Source organism: Natator depressus, chromosome 13 (assembly GCF_965152275.1).
Source record: "Natator depressus isolate rNatDep1 chromosome 13, rNatDep2.hap1, whole genome shotgun sequence".
NCBI lineage: Eukaryota > Metazoa > Chordata > Testudines > Cheloniidae > Natator > Natator depressus.
Window position 1 is genome coordinate 30,897,212 of NC_134246.1, and position 22,772 is coordinate 30,919,983.

General features: G+C 49.1%; 1 protein-coding gene across 1 annotated transcript in view; it reads right to left on the reverse strand.

The window, feature by feature from the left end:
- The window catches only part of LOC141997873 (rho GTPase-activating protein 39-like), a 121,452-nt gene that overhangs the window by 69,728 nt on the left and 28,952 nt on the right, over positions 1-22,772 (reverse strand). The window contains exon 2 of the mRNA XM_074970390.1: positions 145-543. Coding sequence (XP_074826491.1) covers positions 145-543 — 399 coding nt within the window. The remainder of the gene's footprint in view (positions 1-144; positions 544-22,772) is intronic.

Here is a 22,772-nt window from a genome sequence, read left to right on the forward strand (position 1 = left end):
GCATGCTCCCCAGCCAGCCCGCCCAGCTTCCCAGGCTGTGTCCTCAGTCCCCGAGTCCACACCCAGCAGCCGGTGCCTGCAGGGCAGAGAGCTGCACAGCAGTTACGCAGGAGAAAGTTGTAGGCAGTACAAAGCCTTCCCTACCTTCCAGGGTCTGGCTTCCTCTCTGCGCTGCTCTGCCCCTTGCTCTTCTCCACCTCCTGCAGCAGGGCTGTTTGGACGGGGGTGTTTCTCCCATCACTGCTCGCGCTGTCCGTGTGCTGGGGCCCCCTGCAGTCGGACTGGGACCTGCGTTTCATGGCCTGGAGCTGTGCCAGTGGCACGATGTCACAGCCCTGTGGCCGGTGCCATACTGTTTGCTGGGTGATGGCGTTGTAGTAATAGAAGCGGTTGTTGTTCTGGTCGAAGAGCTCCCACCATTGCTTCTGGTCCGACTGGCGAACTCTCAGGTTGGGAGGTGGCTCCCAGCCGCATTCACCGGTGGCCAAGTTGACATACATTCGCTCCCGAGAGCGGGGCTCGATGATCTCCACCCAATCCGAGCTGCAACAGAAAAGAAAGGCACAGTCAGACTGGGCTGGGGGCACAAGGCAACCCAAGGGCATGCAGCCAGCCGCCTGTCAGTCCCTGGGCCAGGGCTCGGGGTAGGAACAGGCAACCAGGCTCTGGGTCAGAAACGGCGCTCAGTGTTACAGTGACCTCTGTGAAGGGGGAGCTATATTGGGCTGACACTTTTTTGGTGGAAGGAGGCCTACACAGCGTTTCACATCCTACTTACTGTTTGGACCCGCAGGACAGTGAAGTCCCGGCTGCATGTTCAGCTGGAGGAGCATGGGAGGTGTCAGGTTGTCACAGTCGCTCCAGCCCCGCAGGCAAAGGGAGGCAGCTGTTCAATCCTTAACAAAGACACCTCTTTCCAAAACAGCAGTTAGTCACTGCCACTGGTTAAACATGAACCCGGGTTTACAACAGTGTGACCAACACTCTCTTCCCCACTTAGCTCCGCTTTCCCTTGATTAGCCATTTGTTTCATATGCACTCGTTCTCCAGTCACGATGGAGCCTGCTGTCCTCCAGAGGGCCTGATTTCTCGTCTAACAACACAAGAAGAAAAACCCCTTTGTTTTCAGCCTGGTCTTCCAGGCGCTATCAGAAAATGCAGAGAAGGGCACATGCCCTTTCAACAAAGCATCTAATAGCTCAGACTGCCTTTCTGCTGAGCCGATGAGGATCATGCAGAGGGGTTACAACAAGCCAGAATGGCAATGGCAGGGCAGAGCACCCATAGGCTGGGGGCATTCACGTCTGAGAGCCAGGAAATGCCAAGCCATGGCTCTCACATCCATAAACAAAGGCTCCAGGTGTGACCCAAGTGTTGCTGCTTTGTCAGGGAATTTGCAGCCACCACACATTGCACAGCTGCAGGAAATTGGGCCTTCAGGACCGGCCCTGCCCACAGACTGGCACCTGCCTACAAGTGTGAATTACAGCCTGTGTCGTTCAGTGCCAGTCCGGTGAAACAGAGCATTGCTATTTCAGATTCAAAGTGCCCTATTTTGATTTAGCTGAAGTGGGATTTTTACCACTGACGTTAATGGGGGAACTGGATGTTTCACACTTGGCCACTCATTTAAGTGCCTAACTTTAGGGTCCTGTTTCTGAAAGTCTTGGCCTTCATCCCCATGCAGTTTGACCAAGGGGTCTGCAGTCTGCCCGTCTCTGAGGCCTCTTCAAAACTGTATTGAATTAAAAGCACAAACTGCTCAGACACAGCACTTGGTTCACTTTCATCTGAACAAAGGGCTGCAAGAACTCCTCTCCTCTGCACAGGTGAGTCAGGAAGGAGAGGGTTGGAGCTGGAGAGACCAGCCCATAAGATGACTCCGGAGAAAGGTGACTTCAGGTCACTTCTTTCATGGGAAGGAGCTGGCAAGACTTTCCTGGAGAAGGTGCAGAAACAGAACCAGTGGTGATGTGCTGGTAACAAGCATGGCTGATGGTGTGCTTAGAGTACAGCACAGCAGCAGGTGCCCAGGGCCGGCCCGCAGGGGTTTCATTTACAAGGGTCTCTCCGAAGGTTTGGCCTGCTGGGGAAGCCAAAGAGCTGAAGGAGTTTTCTTGCAGGGAGGAGAAGACACAAGCCCTACAGAATTGAGATACTGTGCGCCACTAGAATTCACAGGGCAAGCAGGACAACTCAAAAGCTCATCTGATCACAGAGAGCGGGACTAACAACCCATCCACAATGAGCTCTCTGCCTGGGCCGGTACAACAGTAAACAGCCTGGCCAAACACCCAACAGACGAGCACATTGGGAAAGACATAGCACGCCCCGCACTAGGCCCAGTAGTAGGCCTGGGTAACGAGCAGGGGCCAGGAATGCTATGGCAACATTGGACTACATCTGCAGATTGTTCCCTAACATCTGCATTCATCTGCAGGGGCTTAGCCACACTTGATGGCACTTCCTGAGAGGAGTTTTAAGAGCCCTACTCTTAGATATTAAGTTTCAGAGTAGCAGCCGTGTTAGTCCGTATTCGCAAAAAGAAAAGGAGGACTTGTGGCACCTTAGAGACTAACCAATTTATTTGAGCATAAGCTTTCGTGAGCTACAGCTCACTTCATCGGATGCATACTGTCTCTAAGGTGCCACAAGTACTCCTTTTCTTAGAGACTAACAAATTTATTTGAGCATAAGCTTTCGTGAGCTACAGCATCCGATGAAGTGAGCTGTAGCTCACGAAAGCTTATGCTCAAATAAATTGGTTAGTCTCTAAGGTGCCACAAGTCCCCCTTTTCTTTTTGTGAATACGGACTAACACGGCTGCTACTCTGAAACCTGTAAGGCACTAGGCTGGTTAGTCAGGTGATATTCATTAGCCACTGGGGGTAACTGGGCCAAACGATTCAGAAAACCCACCAACTCCTTCACAGTTCCCATGCTTGGGCGCTGGCAGTCGTTTTTACCTCCCTTTACAATTAATGTCTCCCCCCAGCATTCAAGGCAATTCTCACTTCTGTTAACCCAGGTATAGGTGGGGCTGGGAATGAGAGCCAGGCACTCCAGACCCGTCAGCATCTCTCCTGAGGACACTGTTGTCTTGCACAGCCTCTCTGGGGTTAGACACAGAACACGGACATGAAGGCCCTTCACCTAGAACATTGCATCCCACCGGAGAACTACCCTGAGCCGGGCCCTTTTGGTTTGGAGATGAAGATCAAGCACAAAAAATCCCCTGCTGCCTGTACCACGGTCATGCTGCAGGGCACAGTTACACACTGACAAGGGCACATACACAGAGCGCAAACCAAACCAACCCCCACACAGCTCACCAAGTTGCAAATTAACCCTTTCATATGTGTTCTAAGTTGTAAAACGCCCCCATTGCAGCTGGTCCTGGGCAGCGTAACATGTTAAAACACTGCCAAAAGCCAAGCCAGAGCTGACAAGGATGGACTTTGTACATAAAATCCCTTCCTCGTGCCTTTAGGCCAGAGAAGAGAGAAGGGTAATTAACTAGGGACAGTCCGACCCACAGGAACAGCACATTCTAGTAGAGGGCCCTCCACAGAGAATATTCTGATCTCAGATCCCAACGGTTTATATCTAGAGGGCAACAGCCAGCTTCACTGCTGAGGCGGAACATGAGGAGGGAAGCAGCCTCTTGGACAGCCAGGATCCAAACCACGTTGGGCTTTAAAGACCGACAGCAGCTCCCTGAATGGCACCTGGAAGGGACCAAGAAGCCACTCGTGCACCAGGCGCTTTATGGCCATTCCCGATCAGCTGTTGAAGCTTCATGGGGCTACATGTGAAAACCAGCCAGAAGAGCATATTGCAACCTCCAGCCTGGAGTGGGCATCAGGAATGCCAGCCAGGAGGCCGCTGCAGGACACAAACAGGGAACGGGGAGGGCCTAGCAAGATGTAGCTGTGTGGACAGAAAGAAAAGGCCAGATCTCAGACATGTTATGGACACAGCCCAGCCGTGAGGGCAAGAGAGAGGGAGGATCCAAAAAAACATTATGGGCATGAGTGACAGGGTGGTGTTGCCAGCAGTGATAAAGAGACGGGGGAGTATAGTGGTCAGGGGTTCCATTTCAGCCAGGCCAAGCTTAAAGCTGACCAAGAGAGATTCAAGAGGAGCTGTCAAGACAGGCTGAGGGGAAGAACTGCATCGATAGACACGGGACAAGAGTGGAGATGTATTTTGTGGGAGAGGGCAGGGAGGGATGTGGTCACTTGGGCCAGTGGAGGGTCTAGAAGAGGTGAGTTAGGCTAGCAGTGCAGAATAAGTGACTTGCATCATGGCTCAGCAAGGGAAGGAAGAGGGAGTTTCACAGTGTTTACATACACCAGAAAAATGGCAAAGTCCCCTGTTGCATGATCAAACTATTTAAAATTCAGCAGCATTGTACTCAAAATCCCCACTGCCAGCAGCAGTTTGCAAGAATTCAGCTCTGAAACAAGGGGCTCTGGAAGTGTTGCTATTTCTTGGGACAGAGGGAAGGCACAGAGTAACTATTGAAAGCAAAAAGAAAAGGAGTACTTGTGGTACCTTAGAGACTAACATTTATTTGAGCATAAGTAAGGTGCCACAAGTACTCCTTTTCTTTTTGCGGATACAGACTAACACGGCTGCTACTCTGAAACCTATTGAAAGTAACTTCACAACCCCTTCTAATGGCACCAATCCATGGCTGTGTTTGTGTTGCTGTTAACTATAGTCTGCTGCTCTTGGAGTTTACTTTTACCTTTGTGTGCAAAGGCAAATTAACCTGAGATTTGGGCTTATGACCTCTTTGTTCCGGTAAATATCTGGAAGCTGTGAATTGCCAAGCTGCAATGAAACAAAGGGACATTCAGCTCACTCTGTACCACACTCCATTTCAATTACTCTTATGTGTAAAGAAGAGTCTAAACAACAAAAGGAAAAAGAGAGAGAGGGAGGCAGCGCATTCCTAGAGAGACGCCAGCATTGGTCTGACACAATCCAAGCTTAGAGCATCAGATCAGGAACTCTGCAAAGCTTTGCTAAACCCAGGATCTTAGATAGATAACAGCCCAGCTTGGAGTGCCCTGCTGAATATAAAATAATCACAAACCAGCCTTATCAGGTCAAAGCAAAGGTGCCCCTGGCAGTAGTGTGAATGTGAAGGGACAAGAAGGAATCAGCATGAAGGTTAGAGAACAGCCTGCATCATAAAGTTCAGATCCAGATCCCAACTCAGACAAAGTTCTGTTCCAGGATTTTACTTCTGCCTATTGTAGAGTACAGGGTCTAGTCACAAAGTCTGGATTTACTTCTGCATATCCCCAAGGGTGAAGGAGTATGGATTCACAGTTTTAGTTCAGGCTAGGGTGACCAGACAGCAACTATGAAAAATCGGGACACGGGGTGGGGGTTAATAGGGGCCTATATAAGACAAAGCCCCAATATCGGGACTATCTCTATACAATCAGGACATCTAGTCACCCTAGGTCAGGCCCATCTCAAGTAAAACCCAGAGCAAACCTTTCCCAGGGCTTTTTGCCTGGCCTTCTCAGGAGCAAACTCTACAGGGTCTATGTGCATCTTCAGTCGTCTTGGCTGAAATACAGTAACACTCCGGAAATCAGCCCAGAGCCCTACCTGACCAGGTCTCTAGACTTGGTAACAAGTTTGTCATGTAGTCGGTAACCAAAGCTTGAAATGATCCATTGGCTGACAAATAAAACCTCCCTTTGAACCATAGAAATACAGCCCCAGCATGTAGCCTCTATTATTTCACAGATTTCAGATGTTTCCTTTGCATTCTGTAAATACACAAATACATTCCAAGGGTTGTAACGCTTTGACATTAAAGCACAGCTCTGAGCTGCTTGCTATGGAGCTTCTGGAAAAGACCAACAGCAAAGGCATTTACTCGCCCAGTGCACACGGATTTTCCCGGGGGCTGAAGGAGATACTTGTCCCCGAAATGTTCCTCCATTGCACTGGTGGCAGGACTGGGGGGAGCACTAGCATAGATAAAGCACTGTGGCTACCAGCATTTTAAGCACCGTACCCACTAGACATGCTCTGAGATGGTACCTAAAACGCCAGTGGGCACACAGTGGGGGCCTTATCTGTTGTACCATTAGGAGCTACACAGGAGCTAGTGCAATGGTGAGAAGTTTTAGGGGGAAAGGCTAGTCTAAACACTTCCTCAGGAAGGAGCAAAACACAGGCTTCTGCGCCTCCGTGCTGTCTGTGGCAGGTGCACTGGGCTGGGCAGACATTTTACCCATTGATCTGCGCCATGGGTACCCACACAGCAGAGCTACAATGCTCTAATGGCAACAGCCTTCGCCATTTCTACAGGGGGGCTTGCTGCAAACTACTTGCCAGCCTCCTCCACGCCCAGGCCAGCCAGCTAGCTCAGCTCCAGGGCTCCTCCGACCCTTTCCCAGCACAGAGAATGCAGGAGGTGGGAGCGGGAATACTTCACACAGGCAGAGGAGCTGTCCTCACAGGCTGGCTCCATCCCTCCTTCCCTCTTTAACAGCCCTTCAAGGCTGACATTTTATTTACTTTAAATGCTATTTTATAAACTGGGCAGAGAAACGGGGAGGCTGCAGCTCACTGTCCTCCTGCCAAGCTCCACGCCAGATTTAACTTGCATCTGCAAACTATTCTCCTTCAAAGACAATTGGACTAAGTTTGACTCTCCCCCCAAACTCCAGCTCCTGGGGACCCCGCTCAGCTAAGGCCAGGAACTGCAGAGCCCACCTCTAGCTTTCATAACCTTCCACTGGCCTAATCAATATTTCAGAGTGAAAGTCTCCAGCACACCTGTTATTCTGCAGCCCTTCGAACCAGCTCCCGATGACAAGTCCTGCACAATGACAAGCCCTGCACAAGATCTGCACAGTCACTGCGAGGGAAAGAAAACGCCAGCCTGCTAAACCCTGTCACTTTCAAAGGCCCCAGAGCACTGCATATTATCCATCTGACTCATTGGAAAGAGGAGGTGGGGGAGAGGAGCATTTACCTATCCTGGAAACAGGAGTGTCCACTGCGCACCTCATTTGGCCCAGGAAGCAGTGCTCTGTGGTAGGAGGAAAACTCAGACTTTGCCCACCTAAAGGCCCCATGGGGAGTGCACCAGAAGCCTGAGGTCATCACATATTTATTAAATTGAACCAACTGCAGCGATGCTCAACTTTAATAATTTTATTAAGATGATGTTAAAATAAAAGAAATGGTAAAGCGTTTAAGCGTAGAAGTTTCTGGTTATCAGGAAGTCAGGTACAGATTATCAAGGGGTGCAAAATTCAGTTTAGGATCGGATGGTGTAAGGAGTACATAATCTGCAATATCCCCGACTGGGGGTAAAAGGGTCAAAGTACAGACACTGAGATATGAGGGTATGTTGTTCCTATAATGGCTATGTTCAGGTGTGGAGTAGAATGAATGGATACGATGATGAGGATGGATTTACCTTCTACTACAGAAACACAAGCCATGGAGACTATAAATGCCCGCATGCAATGTTTAATCTAGAACCCTAGCATGGGCCAGGCATGGGATTGGAAACCTGGCATTCCCCATCTCTATTGCTGCTGATTTCTGACATGGCCGGGGCTTAGCTTCTCAGTGCCTAAGCAACAGAGTGTGGCTACACAGAAGTACCTCTCCGAGCCACTGTGAGAATTCCTATTTGCACAGGGCTAGGTCGGTGCTAAGTACTAGCATTGCCCTAACAGACTAAGTCACATATGCTGCACACAGGAAACAAGATAGTGCCCAGACAGCTGTAAGCTTTAATGGGCAAACAGAAACACAGCCCTTCTAAACAATGAAAAGACACGTGGGGCCCTAGTTAGGCCTTTCTCTCTCCTTCCTCCCCCGCCCACCCCCCATGCTAAGATGAACAGCTCAGTACAAGGCCAGCAGAGAAAACAGGAGTCTTTACTAAATAGAGGGTGGAAGACACAAAACTGAGAGAAAGGAATGTGTGGAAGACAATCACATTTAAAACAACAAATGAGAGAAATCCAAGCACTGCTATTAGGGACACAACTGTTTTTCTTGTAAATGTTACCTACGCTACAAAAATTTGGACAACCGAGGATTTTTACTGGGCAACATGAATTTTGGGCAGGACAAGCCTGGTGGAAAAACACTTTCCCAACCAGGGTCACGTGGTCTTTAAACCCGTGCACCGGTTTCACGACAAAGAGATTGCACTACAGTACTTGTATGAGGTGACTTGAAAAATACTGTTTCTTTTCTTTTCTTTTTTTTTTTTTACAGTTCAAATACTTGTAATCAAAAATAAATATAAAGTGAGTACGGTACACTTTGTATTCTGTGTTGTAACTGAAATCCATATATTTGAAAATGTAGAAAACAACCAAAAATATTTAAATAAATGGTTTCTATTATTGTTTAACAGTGTGATTAATAGCGCAATTAATCGCGATACATTTTTTTTAATCGCGCGATTAATCCTTGACAGCCCTACTTATTAGCAAGACAAGGTGGGAGAGGCAATATCCTTTATTGGACCAGCTTCTGGTGGTGAGAGAACCGAGCTTTCAGGGTTACACAGAGCTCTTCCTCAGCTCAGATAATAAGGCATCTGCCTCACGCAGCAGCTTAGTTTGGAGAGGAGCACAAACACCAGGAAACATTTCCCAACACAGTCAAGTCCACTGCACTGGGGGAACAGCCCTCCAGGTCAGGAGCAGGAGAGCTACCTCCAGGGACATTTTAAACTCGAGTGGGCAGCACACGAGTGGGAAGCTCCCGGCAGAGGAACTGTGGGTGTAAAACAGGGGTTCTCAAACTGGGGGTCGGGACCCCTCAGGGGGTTGCGAGGTTATTACATGGGGGGTCGCGAGCTGGCAGCCTACCCCCCAAACCCTGCTTTGCATCCAGCATTTATAATGGTGTTAAATATATAAAAACATTTTTTTAATTTATAAGGGGGGGGGTCGCACTCAGAGGCTTGCTGTGTGAAAGGCGTCACTAGTACAGAAGTTTGAGAACCACTGGTCTAAAACATTGTTCTTGCTCTAGTGTGCAGAGCTCTCAGTTCCCCACTCCTGTACACAGACGCCCCAGAGCACTGCTCAGCCATGTGTCAATAAATAGCAATCAACATTATCTTACCCATTTCAACTCTACCCAAGGGCTTTCATTTCATTATTCTGAAGGCCGTTCCTCCCCACCAGACTCTTACAGATTGGAGGGTATTCAGATGTTCCTCATTTCCACACTTCTTCTCCCCCCGACCCCCATTTCTTTGGGGAGGGAGTGGGATGGGGAATACCTGTCAACTATTGGGGTCTCAAAGGGATCATTCACAGCCAAACACTATTCCATAGCTATCAATGATCTGAAAGAAAACAAAAATCATCGCTGAGTAGCTGATGGGATGATAAACCATGACAAGGACAGAGCAAAGTGGATCAGCTGGGGAACTGGGCTCATGCAGATGTGTTTTAGTGCAGCCAAATGCAAGCTCACCCATCCGGGCAGGAGGAATGCAGGCCACGCTCACAGGCAGGGGTGGGGGTTGTATCCTGGAAAGCAGTGACTCTGAAAGGGGCTTAGCAGTCCTGGTTTCAACCAACTGAACAAAAGCTCCCAGTGTAGACTGGGGTTGAGGGCGAACATGAGCCCTGGCTCTAACTGGGGAGGGCAGAACAGGAGGAGTAGAGAGGTGCACTGATTCTCTGCATAGTGCTGGTGAAGCCATTGCTGTTCCAGCATCTCCAATTCTAGCGCGCACACTGCAATCCTGAAGAGTGGAGGACGAGTCAGAGGAGCTGAGCTGAACTGGGGAGAGTCCAGGGCTCTGGATCCCCTGAGGATGGAGTTTTCTGAATGTTCCTGCTTTCTGTGCTAACAAGCTCTGTTCTACCCTGTCGTCCCGACAACTAATAAACCTTCTGTGTTACACTCTGGCTGAGAGTCACTGCTGATTGTGGAGTTAGGCGCAGGGCCCTTTGGGGCGTGTGAGGCTTCCCCAGGTGTCTCATCCAGCCGGACTGGCTGTGGGGAGCCCATGGATGGACAGAGGGCTGAAGGCTCCGAGGTCAGACCCAGGAGGCGCTGAAGCCAAGGAGATTTCTTGCCCGGGTGAGTGCACACCCCAAGGGGAGAGACACTGCACTAGAGTCCTGCCTGACTTAATTCAGAGCGGTGCCAGAGTGCTGAGCCTGTGCCTCCGTGACAACACCCTGTGGGGCTCAAGAAACCCCCCGACCTCAGCCAGAGAAGGCAAACTAGGGAGTGTGAAGCAGGTGTCTTCCCAGAGGTGATGGACAGGGCACCCAGCAGGCTGGACTCCAGCCTTCACCCCCACCCTACAGGAACTGGAGAGGAAGGAGAAGTCTCCCTTCCCCTCCCCAGAGCTCCAGGCTGCTGACTGGCAGAAGAGCTGAGGCAGTCTCCACCTGGAGGTTTAAGAGTGTCATCCCCACAGCCCCACCCTGTCTCTCCTTTCAAGCGGGTTGTGCCCCTCCCCTCACCCACATGCCTAGCACAGCACCTGCTTCCAGGAGGCCAACCTGCCTTGGGGCCAGAACAGCCACCCACTCCTGAGAGAGCGACCTGTGCAAACTGCACTGGACTCCAGCTAGCAACAGAAATCCTGCTTGAGAGACCGCCACATGCCCGCTGAGCAATAAAGCCCAGACTCCTGGACTTCTTGAAGCTGCACAAACCCACTAACCCAACCCTTTCACAGCAGCAGGGCTAATCCCTACAGCAGTGCTCACCTGCCTCATGGAGCTGACATGTGGGGCTGGAAAGCTCTGTGTAAGCTCTCCCTAGTGACCGCACATCCCTGCCGGCTGGCTCACTTCTGAAGCGAGGACAGTGAAAGTCAACTCCTCCTGTGGCCAGACTTTCACTGTCTGGCTCCTCTCCATCAAGCCCAGGAAAGCTGTCATTTAAATCTAAAAATAAAAGCAGGGGTGTATATCTCCTCAGCTAATACACACACAGGCATCCCAGCCGCAAAAATGACAGAGGAACCAAGGCAAATATAACTCCAGCCGGCACCCAAAAGGTTCTACTGCCTCCGAAAATGGGCACTGTGCAAACAAAGCAGCATCTGTTCAGCATGAGACGTGGCCTGGTCTGTGAAAATACAGAACAAACGGCTCATTGCCACCGTCCAGGTCCGAACCTTTCACATCAAAGCACAGCTCCGCTGGGAGCCTGCAAACAGCCTGACATGAGTAGGGCAGGGAAGCCTCCCTCCAAAAGCCAGCTCCCGGGGCAGTGGAGCATGCCCCGCGGCTGGGTAACTCTGTTACACAGGAGGCATGGAACAGAAGACTCCAGTGGGCCCGGGACAGGAGGAAGAGGTAGGCAGCGCCCACAGCACTCACTGAAGTCAAGTGGGTTCCATACCCCAGCCACCCACCTTCGGAACAGGTGCCTGTGACATTTTAGAAGAAGCCATGTTGTAAAGAACCCTCTGGCCTCAACCCACACCAGCGCTAACCCTCTGCCCCCACTGGGAAGAACACAGGCTCCCAAGACTCCATTCTGGAAACACAGGGCTCCAGAGAAGAGAATTTGTCTGTTTCCCTCATGGGTGCAGAGATAATTCTCACTCCCAGTCTCCCTGACATCACGGATTTTACATCTGGCCCCCATATCAATTAGGGAGCTTTCCATCTACAGCAGATCTTGCCAGCATGCTTCCAACTACCCAACTGGAGCCTGATTTTACACTGGGTCTCATGGCTGCTGCAGCAGCTGCTGGGAGCAGAGCTTTGGCCCCTTTGCAGAGAGGGACAGCCAACCCCATGAGGAAGGCTGGCCAGAACGGAGGGTGCATTGCAGAGGCTCCCTATGGCTAGACACCAAAACTAACAACAGCTTCCTGTGAAACCCAGGCTGCATATCTGCTGCAGAGGCCTCACAGGGAAAGGCAAAAGGAACATCAAAACAGCCAGGACTTCTTGGGAGAAACTCAGTGAGGGGGCAAAGGGAAATCCCCTCAAATACAGTGCTGGCTCCAGGCAATGGGCGCACCACAAGGGTGAAAGATGAGTGGATAGCATAACCAAAGCAGCCCAGCCAGAGCTAGAGATATAGGCACTACAGACCTGTGCCCCAGCTCCTGGAGTCACGCGATTACAGCTGAAGCTGAGCTTTCAGTTAAAAGAAAAAGTAATTTTCTCGCCCTCATGGGGCAAAGAGAAATTTGAAAATGTGACTAGAGAAATGTGTCACCATCCCAGTGACATCTGCCTGCGTGTGCTGAGAGCCTGAGACAACAACTCCAAGAGAGAGGAACAGTCCCATGCTTCTCGATGGAGTGTTAATGCCAAGCCCCTGCGCCGCCGCCGCCACTCCCAGTATGTGCAGAAAGAGAACAGTGCAGGGGGCCTGGCCCACCCACCCAAGCAGATAAAGCCTGGCTGTTGAACTAAGTAGTGAAACACCCCCTGCCTCTGTGGGGTGGGAAAAGGATCCCCTGTTGCCACCCTTGTAGTTGCTCTAGGGTGATAGGGAGCCCCTGCAGCTGACTCCAAGGGATAGGGTGGCCCTGCTGTTCTGAGGAGGGGGGCTGCTGCTGCTCCTCCCAAGGAACGAAAGGATCTATTGCTGCCACCTCTGTGCCCCCAGAGTGGTAACAGGGCTCAGCCGTGAGGCTCCACCCAGCTGCCTTAACCCCACCCTTAGATGCCTGTCCCAGGCCCTTACAACAGAATGGGAACGTTCAGACCCTCACACAGGCTGCAGCCACTCGCCTCCTGTTTTATTAAGGGCCAAAGGCCACGGACAACAGCCCATCAGGAAAGGCTGTTCCGGATGTGACCTGGGCAGCCCAAAAGTCTTAGGGGGCAGGATGACCAAGCTTTCTCATTCCTGTGAGGAGGCTCACGGGGGGCCCACCCCCTGCCCAGGGCCTGGAGCAGCAGGACAGGCTCTCCTGAGGCTGCCCTGAGTGGCAGGGCACAGGACATTAACTCCCACCTCACGGGACAATGCTTTCTACTACCACGGCCACTGCTTCCTGGAGCCCAGCCTCAGGCAGGCCTAGTGGAGGCAAGGGAACACACGGCCCGAGGCTTATTCCTCATCGACTTTACAGCGAGGTTAAAAGCCCCAGTCTCCCATGTGCCTCCACTGAGCCTCCTCTGTCCCAGGCCGCGGCGTCTGCTCAGCTCAGCGAACCTTGAGATGAGCCGTTTGGCCTTTCAGGGCCTGGGCATTTCAGACCGACAGTCAGCAAAGTAGCCTCCCTCCCTCACCTTCCCAGGCGCACTGCACCAATCTGGGACGGACTGCCAGAGGGGCCGGCAGCGCCAGCAAGCACTCAACCTCAGCCCCTTTGCCACACTGACCAGCTTTCACAGAGGCTGGTTCTTCGGGCTCTGAGTGTCTAAACAGTAAGGAAAACAAAGATGAACCCAGCCCAACTCTGCTCCCATCCAGCCTCAGTTTAATTGCATGCTATGCTGTGCAGAGCAACAAGCGCCAGCTGCCCCCAGGGTACGTCTGCAGGTTCACTGCTTTCAAAAGCCTGGGAACCATTCCAAAGCTGGGCTTTTGGAAATACTGTACCTCCATTGAAATGAATCTCCGAAGCCCACATCCTGGCTCTTTCCTGTCCAGCCAAAAAAAGACTTAGCATAGAAAATATACAGCAAGTTTAACAATACCTCACCGAGAAATTATTAGAAAAAATATTACAGCTTGGATCACAAGCCTCCTAGGAGCAAGCCCTGCTGTGCATTCCTGACGAGGAGCTACGCACTCAGCTACAGCAGCAATCTGACCTCGCAAACTAATTATCTTTTGGCAATTACAACTCAATCCCTCTACATGCCAAGACATTTCCTGTGCAAACGTGGCAAGATGTACTCAACAAGACTCCTGGGCCCCTAGATGGCACCTTTCATCCGAGGATCCCCAAGCGCTTTCCAAGCACTAGCGCCGCCCCACCTTCCCCAGAGGCAGCTGAGTCAGGCGTAGAATTGAGGAGCTCTGCTTTAACTGCTAGATGCACTCCCTGAATTCCTCTCGGTACTGGGAAGAGGGCACTGTGATCCTGTGACCCAAAACACCGGGAGAGGAAAAGGCGCTCAACAGATGCCTCTTGTCACAGGCAGGGGCAACTGTCTGGAAAGTTTTCCTCTTAAGCATTAAAGGAGATTCCCACTGCTCCTTCATTTCCACCAAACAAGGGAAAAGCTTCTGGGGAATGATTCCCATTGGCAGACGTGACGTTAGCACAGATTAGGCGGCGAGAGGAGCATCATCATCAGCAGACTGACAAAGCAGCTGCTTGCCCTGCACCCGCGGCTTCGGAGCAGGAGGCAGCAAACACTCAGGAGAGGCAGCAAACCCACGAGAACTAGTCTGGCGGCAGCTTTACTTCCACTGCTCCGCAAGCGTCCTGCCCATGAGCCAACAGGCAGCCTCCAAGCCTCTTAATGCCTTCCTGAGACAACAGTAAGCTCCCACATCTCTGCGGGTCATGGTCAGAGCCACACAGCTGCTCCTCCTCTCTAAAGGGAGGTGACATCTCAGATGCAGTTTCCAGGGCACTCCCAAGCTAAGATGGTTGTTTCCAGACCAATGGGCCTTGCCTACATTAGAAAACGGTATGTTTAAACACGGGGCTGGCTCTAGCTAGTACCTATCTGGCCCTCAGCACCACAGCATCTGAGCACCTCACAATCTTTAATGGATTTATCCTCCCAACTTCCCTGCCGTGCTATCGGCCCCCTTGTGCAGAGAGGGAATTGAGGCACAGGGAGACAAAGTGACTGGCCTCAGGTCCCACAGGAAGTGTGTGGCAGAGAAGGGAACTGAACCCAGGTCTCCTGAGTCCTGAGCACCCAACCTGTGGTCCCTCTTCCCATAGGGCTTAACCATACCCAGCTAACACGCCGGTGAACACACGTCGTCCTACCTTACAGGACTGTAAACACAGGTAAAATGTGCTAGTGTAGACGGGGCCACAGGCTCTGGGCAGGCTGACTCCCTGGTGTGGATTACAGTGTACAAGGACAAATAAATGTGGGGGCACCATAGGCCCGCTGGCGCACTGGCAGCTTTCAGGTCATGGTAAATCACTGGGGGTGCACCTGGCAAAGTCTGAAAGACAACTGCCCTAAAACCCCAAGGGACCGATCGATGCTAACCACTTTCCCCACTCTCACAAGGAACAACATCACATAACTAGTATTCTCACTAGCTCAAGGATGCAGCAGGACCCCCCCACACCACCACCTCCACTCTCTTCAGTGCTTCCTCTCAGGATTAGCAAGAAGGCCCTAGAGGAGCAGAATGGGCTGAAAGTTGGCAGCTGCTGCCTGGGCTGTTGGTGCAAAGAGAAGAACAGCCGAAGAATGAGAGCGTCCTGCAGATTAGAAGCGGCTCTGACAAATCATCATACTAGGGCTGTCAAATGATTAAAAAAATTGATCGTGATTAATCGCGCTGTTAAACAATAGAATACCATTTATTTAAATATTTTGGATGTTTTCTACATTTTCAAATATATTGATTTCAATTACAACACAGAATACAAAGTGTACAGAGTTCACATTATATTATTATTTTTATTTCAAATATTTGCACTGTAAAAAACAAATGAAATAGTATTTTTCAGTTCACCTAATACAAGTACTGTAGCGCAATCTCTTTATCATGAAAGCTGAACTTACAAATGTCTAGAATTCTACACAAAAAATAACTGCATTCAAAAATAAAACAATGTAAAACTTCAGAGCCTACAAGTCCACTCAGTCCTACTTCAGCCAATTGCTCAGACAAAACAAGTTTGGTTACAATTTACAGGAAATAACGCTGCCCGCTTCTAGTTTACAATGTCACCTGAAAGCGAGAACAGGCGTTCGCATGACACTGTTGTAGTTGGCGTCACAAAATATTTACGTGCCAGATGTGCTAAAGATTCATATGTCCCTTCATGCTTCAATCAGCATTCCAGAGGACATGGTGATGATGGGTTCTGCTCGATAATGACCCAAAGCAGAGCAGACCGACATATGTTCATTTTCATCATCTGAGTCAGATGCCACCAGCACAAGGTTGATTTTCTTTTTTGGTGGTTCAGGTTCTGTAGTTTCCGCAATGGAGTGTTGCTCTTTTAAGACTTCTGAAAGCATGCTCCATACCTCGTCCCTCTCAGATTTTGGAAGGCACTTCAGATTCTTAAACCTTGGGTCGAGTGCTGTAGCTATCTTTAGAAATCTCACAATCTTCTTTGCATTTTGTCAAATCTGCAGTGAAAGTGTTCTTAAAACGAACATGTGCTGGGTCATCATCTGAGCCTGCTATAACATGAAATATATGGCAGAATGCAGGTAAAACAGAACTGGGGATATACAATTCTCCCCCAAGGAGTTCAGTCACAAATTTAATTAATTAACTATTTTTTTAACGAGCATCATCTGCATGGAAGCATGTCCTCTGGAATGGTGGCCGAAGCATGAAGGAACATACGAATGTTTAGCATATCTGGCACGTAAATATCTTGCAATGCTGGCTACAAAAGTGCCATGCGAATTCCTGTTCTCACTTTCTCACATTATAAATAAGAAGTGGGCAGCAGTATCTCCCGTAAATGTAAACAAACTTCGTCAGCCAATCGCTAAGACAAACAAGAAGACTTGTAGGCTCTAAAGTTTTACATTGTTTTGTTTTTGAGTACAATTATGTAACAAAAAAAATCTACATTTGTAAATTACACTTTCACAATAAAGTAATTGTCCTACAGTACTTGTATGATGTGAATTGAATACTACTGTTTCTTTTGTTTATAATTTTTTACAGTGCAAATGTTTGTAATAAAAAATAATATAAAGTGAGCACTGTTTATTTTGTATTCTGTGTTGTAATAAAAATCAATATATTTGAAAATGTAGAAAACATCCAAAATATTTAATAAATTTCAATTGGTATTCTATTGTTTAACAGTATGATTAATTGCGATTAATTTTTTTTGAGTTAATTGCATAAGTTAACTGTAATTAATCGACAGCCCTACATCATACATAATGTATGCAACTGCTCCGGTGACTGGGCATTAGCCCACATCAGTCGAGCTGTGAACAGGGAATAGAACAATATTCTGCAGCCACAGCTACACAACTGACTTATAATTTTTGTTCTGTGTAATTATCGAAACCAGCGAGACTGCACAGCTGCAAAGTATTTAAAACTTTTACAGCTATCTTTGCAATGTAGGCTGCTCCCCAATCCAACAAGGGGAGCAGGAGGAGAGACCCAATGCTATCTCTTTCAAAACAAGAAGGTCAGAGCTAGGACTACAGAGGAAGATGCGGGCACCACCAGCAGCATCTCTCAAATGAGCAGGCAGCCAGAACCCAGAAGGACATACGTGGGAGAGCCAGGAAAGGGAACACTGCAGTCTATGAGCCTCACGAATGCTTGGTAAAGAGACCCATTCATGATCTCACAAGGAATAACAAACAACAAGATGAAAACATTTGCAGATGACTCAGAGCTATTAACTGTGAGGAATGTCAACCCGACTTAACCAAGGTAGGTGAATGGGCAACCAAAGGGCAGATGCAAGTCAGGACTGACAAACATGCAAAGGGCATGCATGCTGAAGGGAATAATACAAAACTACTCACACCTTACTAGGTTCTAAATTTAATGTATCAGGTCAGAAAAAAGTCTTGGGCATCAGTGCAGATGGCTCAATGAAGAACTCTGCACAACCTGCATTCAGCCCCCTAGTGCATATGCATTAGGATACAGCCGTTAATTACACACACTCATACTATGTTTTCCACAGGACCCCTGCCCCACTGAATGTACAGGATGGATGGTGCTCACTGCATGAGCTGCTATTTAATATTTTGTTTTCTCCTCTTTGCTCAGTGCGTGGCCCTGGGGCTCATTTTACTGCATACTATTCAAAATGTGCTCTGAGGACAGAGCTATCCATTTCCTTATAGGTTTTTCTAAGATACTCGTTGCTATAGCATCTGAGTGCTTCACAAACATTAATAAATGTATTTTCATAACTCCCCTGTGAGGTATTATCCCCGTTTTGCAGATGGGGAACTAATGCTCAGAGAGATTAAGGTTAAGTGTCCACTAACTTTGGGTGACCATTTGAAATGACCAAGACCTGGTTTTATACAGCACAGCTCACCAGTGCCGGAACCATAAGTGTTTAGGTCACAAAGCTGAACACTCAAAAGTTAGGAAATGCCAGAGGCAACCATAGGTGCTGTGGGAAAAACATGATCGTACCGCTAAAGGTCAAGATGCACTATGTGATGGGATCGGATGCATTCCTAGCTATCCACAGCAATCCTAGATAATCACATGATCAAAATTGCATTAAGTTTACAGGTTTTGCTTAATAGATATTGTATTGCTTCTATCTGCTAAAGCACGATGAAGGCATTCGTTAGGTTTTCTAAAAATAAACAAATAGATTTTTGATTTTATTTTTTTATAAAAAATTACAAAAAATAATTTTATATGAAAAGAAGTACTTGTGGCACCTTAGAGACTAACCAATTTATTTGCGCATAAGCTTTCATGAGCTACAGCTCACTTCATCGGATGCATTCAGTGGAAAATACAGTGGGGAGATTTATATACATAGAGAACATGAAACAATGGGTGTTATCATACACACTGTAAGGAGAGTGATCACTTAAGATGAGCTATTACCAGCAGGAGAGCGGGGGGGGGGGGGGCAGCGGGAGGGGAAAGAAAACCTTTTGTAGTGATAAATCAAGGTGGGCCATTTCCAGCAGTTGACAAGAACGTCTGAGGAACAGTGGGGGGTGGGGGCGGGGGAATAAACATGGGGAAATAGTTTTACTTTGTGTAATGACCCATCCACTCCCAGTCTCTATTCAAGCCTAAGTTAATTGTATCCAGTTTGAAAATTAATTCCAATTCAGCAGTCTCTCCTTGGAGTCTGTTTTTGAAGTTTTTTTTGTTGAAGAATTGCCACTTTTAGGTCTGTAATTGAGTGACCAGAGAGATTGAAGTGTTCTCCGACTGGTTTTTTAATGTTATAATTCTTGACGTCTGATTTGTGTCCATTGATTCTTTCACGTAGAGACTGTCCAGTTTGACCAATGTACATGGCAGAGGGGCATTGCTGGCACATGATGGCATATATCACATTGGTAGATGTGCAGGTGAATGAGCCTCTGATAGCGTGGCTGATGTGATTAGACCCTATGATGCTGTAGCTCACGAAAGCTTATGCTCAAATAAATCTGTTAGTCTCTAAGGTGCCACAAGTCCTCCTTTTCTTTTTGCGAATACAGACTAACACGGCTGCTACTCTGAAACCTGTCATTTTATATGGTAGCTCTTCTATGGAACACGTTTACCTCCCATCAAAGTTGTTTATTTTTATTTATTTTGCTGGCGCCTTTTTCCAAAGAGATTTACAATTTAGGGTTACAATTGTTGAAATATGCATTATACGGAAACAAGAACGATTCGATTGTAGTGTTACAGAACAGCGAGTTACAGTTCAATAAATACGAATACTAATAGTGAGGTACTAATAGTGGAGTGTCCGCAGGCAAATGATAAATTCCAGGCAAGTACAGTACATGAAGTACAAACATAGAATGCAGTCCCGATGTTGATAACTAAAGTTGTCTTATTTTTTTCGTTTCTTCCTATTATAATTATACCTTAAATATTATAATGTGGCTACATTTTGTATTCTGGTTATTTACATTACAGTTGTACTCTGTGGGACTTTTAAGTAGTATTTTAATTCCCCCGCCGCTTTGGCCTTGGCCCCTCCACTTCTACAAAGGTTCCAGCTTCCTTGGCACAGATCCCACTGGCTTCAGTTGCAGCTGTGGGTGCTCACCACTTTTGAAAACCAGACCCAGGGTCTCAAACTGGGCACCCAGAAAATGAGGAAGATGCCATCTATGACCACCAGCTCAGTTTAAGTGACTTGTCCAGCACCACAGAGGAGCTCTGTGGTTGAGGCAGGACCAGTTCTCCAGGCCACCGTGTAACTGCCTCAGCCATGAGACTGAACTCATTCTTCATGTAATCCCTGCCTCATCCACTGCACACCCTGCAAGTTCGACAAACAGATGAGGTAGAATGACAACAGATAACTGCCTCCTTTACTCCTGAGGGCATTCTGCACCAAAAAAAATAAAAATTCTGTGCACAATATTTTAAAATTTTCTACAAATTGTCAAATAAATGTGGAGGCTCCAGCATGGCATTGGGAAGCACAGGCCACTGGCTGCTGTGGCAAAGTACCTTGTTCGCCTCAGCAGGCTCAGGTCTTTTTAGCTTTAGAGACACGGGTTTGGGCAAGGCAGTCCTTCTAGGTGGCACAAGGTCAGGCTATACCTTTCCTCAGTCAGTCCCTTGTGCCTGTTTTCCTTTCCCTTCTGGGGAGGGAATGCAGCCTCCCTTCCCGGAAAGGTTTGGTGTCCTGCTGCACCCAGCCTATTGGCAGCTTCCCTGCTTCTCTCTCTCTCTCTCTCTCTCTCTCTCTCTCTCTCTCACTCACTCACTCACTCACTCCCTCCCTCCCTCCCTCTCCCCCTCACCCCGTTTCCTAGGAGGGGAGGGTTTAAAAAGGTCTCAAGCAGTTGGAGTCAGCTGAACCTAACTGGTTCTCTAGCAACCCCTTTTCACCTGAACCTTATTAACCTGTGGTTACCTCTCCTCAGTGGATAGGGAGGGGCCTTTTAACCTTCTGGGACTGATTACTACCCCCTGCTTTGTAGCTGTTTGTCGTGGGTTTACCACACTGCACAGAGGTGGAAAATCATTGTGGAAACCCTCCCCCACCCCCCCAGACTCAGCGGCGAGGCTGCACCCAACCCTAACACAGCGCAAGGACTGGACCCGCCTCAGAATCACCCCTGGGCCCTGCCCGTCCGTGCTAGGTGCACAAGGTGTGGGCAGGCAGGCAGGCTCAGCAAGGCAGGTGTGACACTCTGTATCTCGGGGGAACACCCTGCACTCCCATGTTCATCCTTATAATATGATTGTGTGGTATCCAATGCCAAGTTTGTCATGTCGGGTGTCTTCGGAAGGCTCATGATGCACTGAGCATTGTTGTTATAGTAATGTTATAGGTTGTAATTTCATGTGTATAGTTACGAGGCTGAAAATGTATCCTCATGGCTTAAAACAAGCCCAGGCAAAACTCTCCAGCAACAAAGGGGCAGTTCACACCTCATCAGGGCACATATGGGACAAACCCAGCCCAGACTCACAGGAACAAAGGACACTGGCCTACGCAACAACAAAGGATCTGTTAGACCCCTTCCCTTGGCCAGTTTGGGACTGCGATGAGGTAATGCTCACCTGATCCTGAAGGGGGGGGGCAAAGTCAAGAGGGAAGAAAGAACATGATAAAAGGGAGAGACATTTGCCACACTCTTCCTCTGTCTTCCACCTCCATCTACAGACATCACCACCAAGCGACTTAAGCGCTGATCAAAGGGAGAGCCTGGTTGTGGTGAGAAGCATCTTAGTTTGTAAGGGCACTGAAAGTGTTAAGATCAGCTTAGAATGCGTTTTGCTTTTATTTCATTTGACCAAATCCGACTTGTTGTGCTTTGACTTATAATCACTTAAAATCTATCTTTTGTAGTTAATAAACTTGTTTGTTTATTCTACCTGAAGCAGTGCGTTTGGTTTGAAGCGTGTCAGAGACTCCCCTTGGGATAACAAGCCCGGTGCATATGAATTTCTTTGTTAAATTGATGAACTCATACAAGCTTGCAGTGTCCAGCAGGCATAACTGGACACTGCAAGATGGAGGTTCCTAGGGTTGTGTCTGGGACTGGAGGTATTGGCTAGTGTCATTTGGTTGCACAATCCAAGCAGCTTACATGCCAGAGGCTGTGTGTGAACAGCCCAGTAGTGCGGGTTCTCACAGCAGAGCGGGGAAACCTGGCTCCCAGAGTCAAGGATTGGAGTGACCTAGCAGATCACTGGTCCAGATAACACCAGGGGAACGTCACAGCAGGATCCAAGTGTGGAGGAGCTTAGTGTGGGGTGATCCAGGTGTGGGTTGAGAGGGTTCTATGTGAGGGAATCTGGCTGCAGGCGGCTCAGTGGGGGCATCTGGATGGACAGGGGCTTGTTGGGAGGCTGTGGGTGCAACGGTAATGGGACTCTACAGGCGGGTCCAGGTGAAGATGGTTGGGGCTCATTAGGGTGGGGTCTGGGTGTGGGGGGGATAGAGCTCAGCAGGGGGGTCTGGGTATGGGGGGCTCAGTAGAGGGGTCCAGATGCTGGGGGACTGGGGCTCAGTGGAGTAGGGCTCCAGGTGCAGCTGGTTGGGGCTTGATAGGGTAGGGATGCGGGTGGCTCGTCGGGGTGGTGCAGGTGCAGGGGGAGTGGAGCACATAAGAGGGGGCTTTGGGAATGTGTGGGGGGTGAGGCTCGGCGGGAGGGTCTGGGTATGAGGGGGTCTGGATGCATGGGTGTTGGGCAGATAGGGGAGCAACTCCCTGTACAGTGATCCCTCCCTCCTGAGGTTGAGGAGCGATGGGTGCAGGAAGCATGGGGGGGGGGGGGGGGAGTTTGCAGAGCTTCCTACAGTTGGGGGAGAAATCTGGGGTGGGTTTGACACGGCCCTGGATGCCATGCAGGGGAAGAGGAAGTCCCGTCCTCCCCAGGCCAGCTGGGACCAGCAGGTGAGCCTGACGCAGGGTAGGGGCCAACATCAGGGTCTTCCCAAGTCTTGCCCCCTACCCCACAGTGATTTACCTCTCTGCCAGCTACCCTGGGCACCTGAA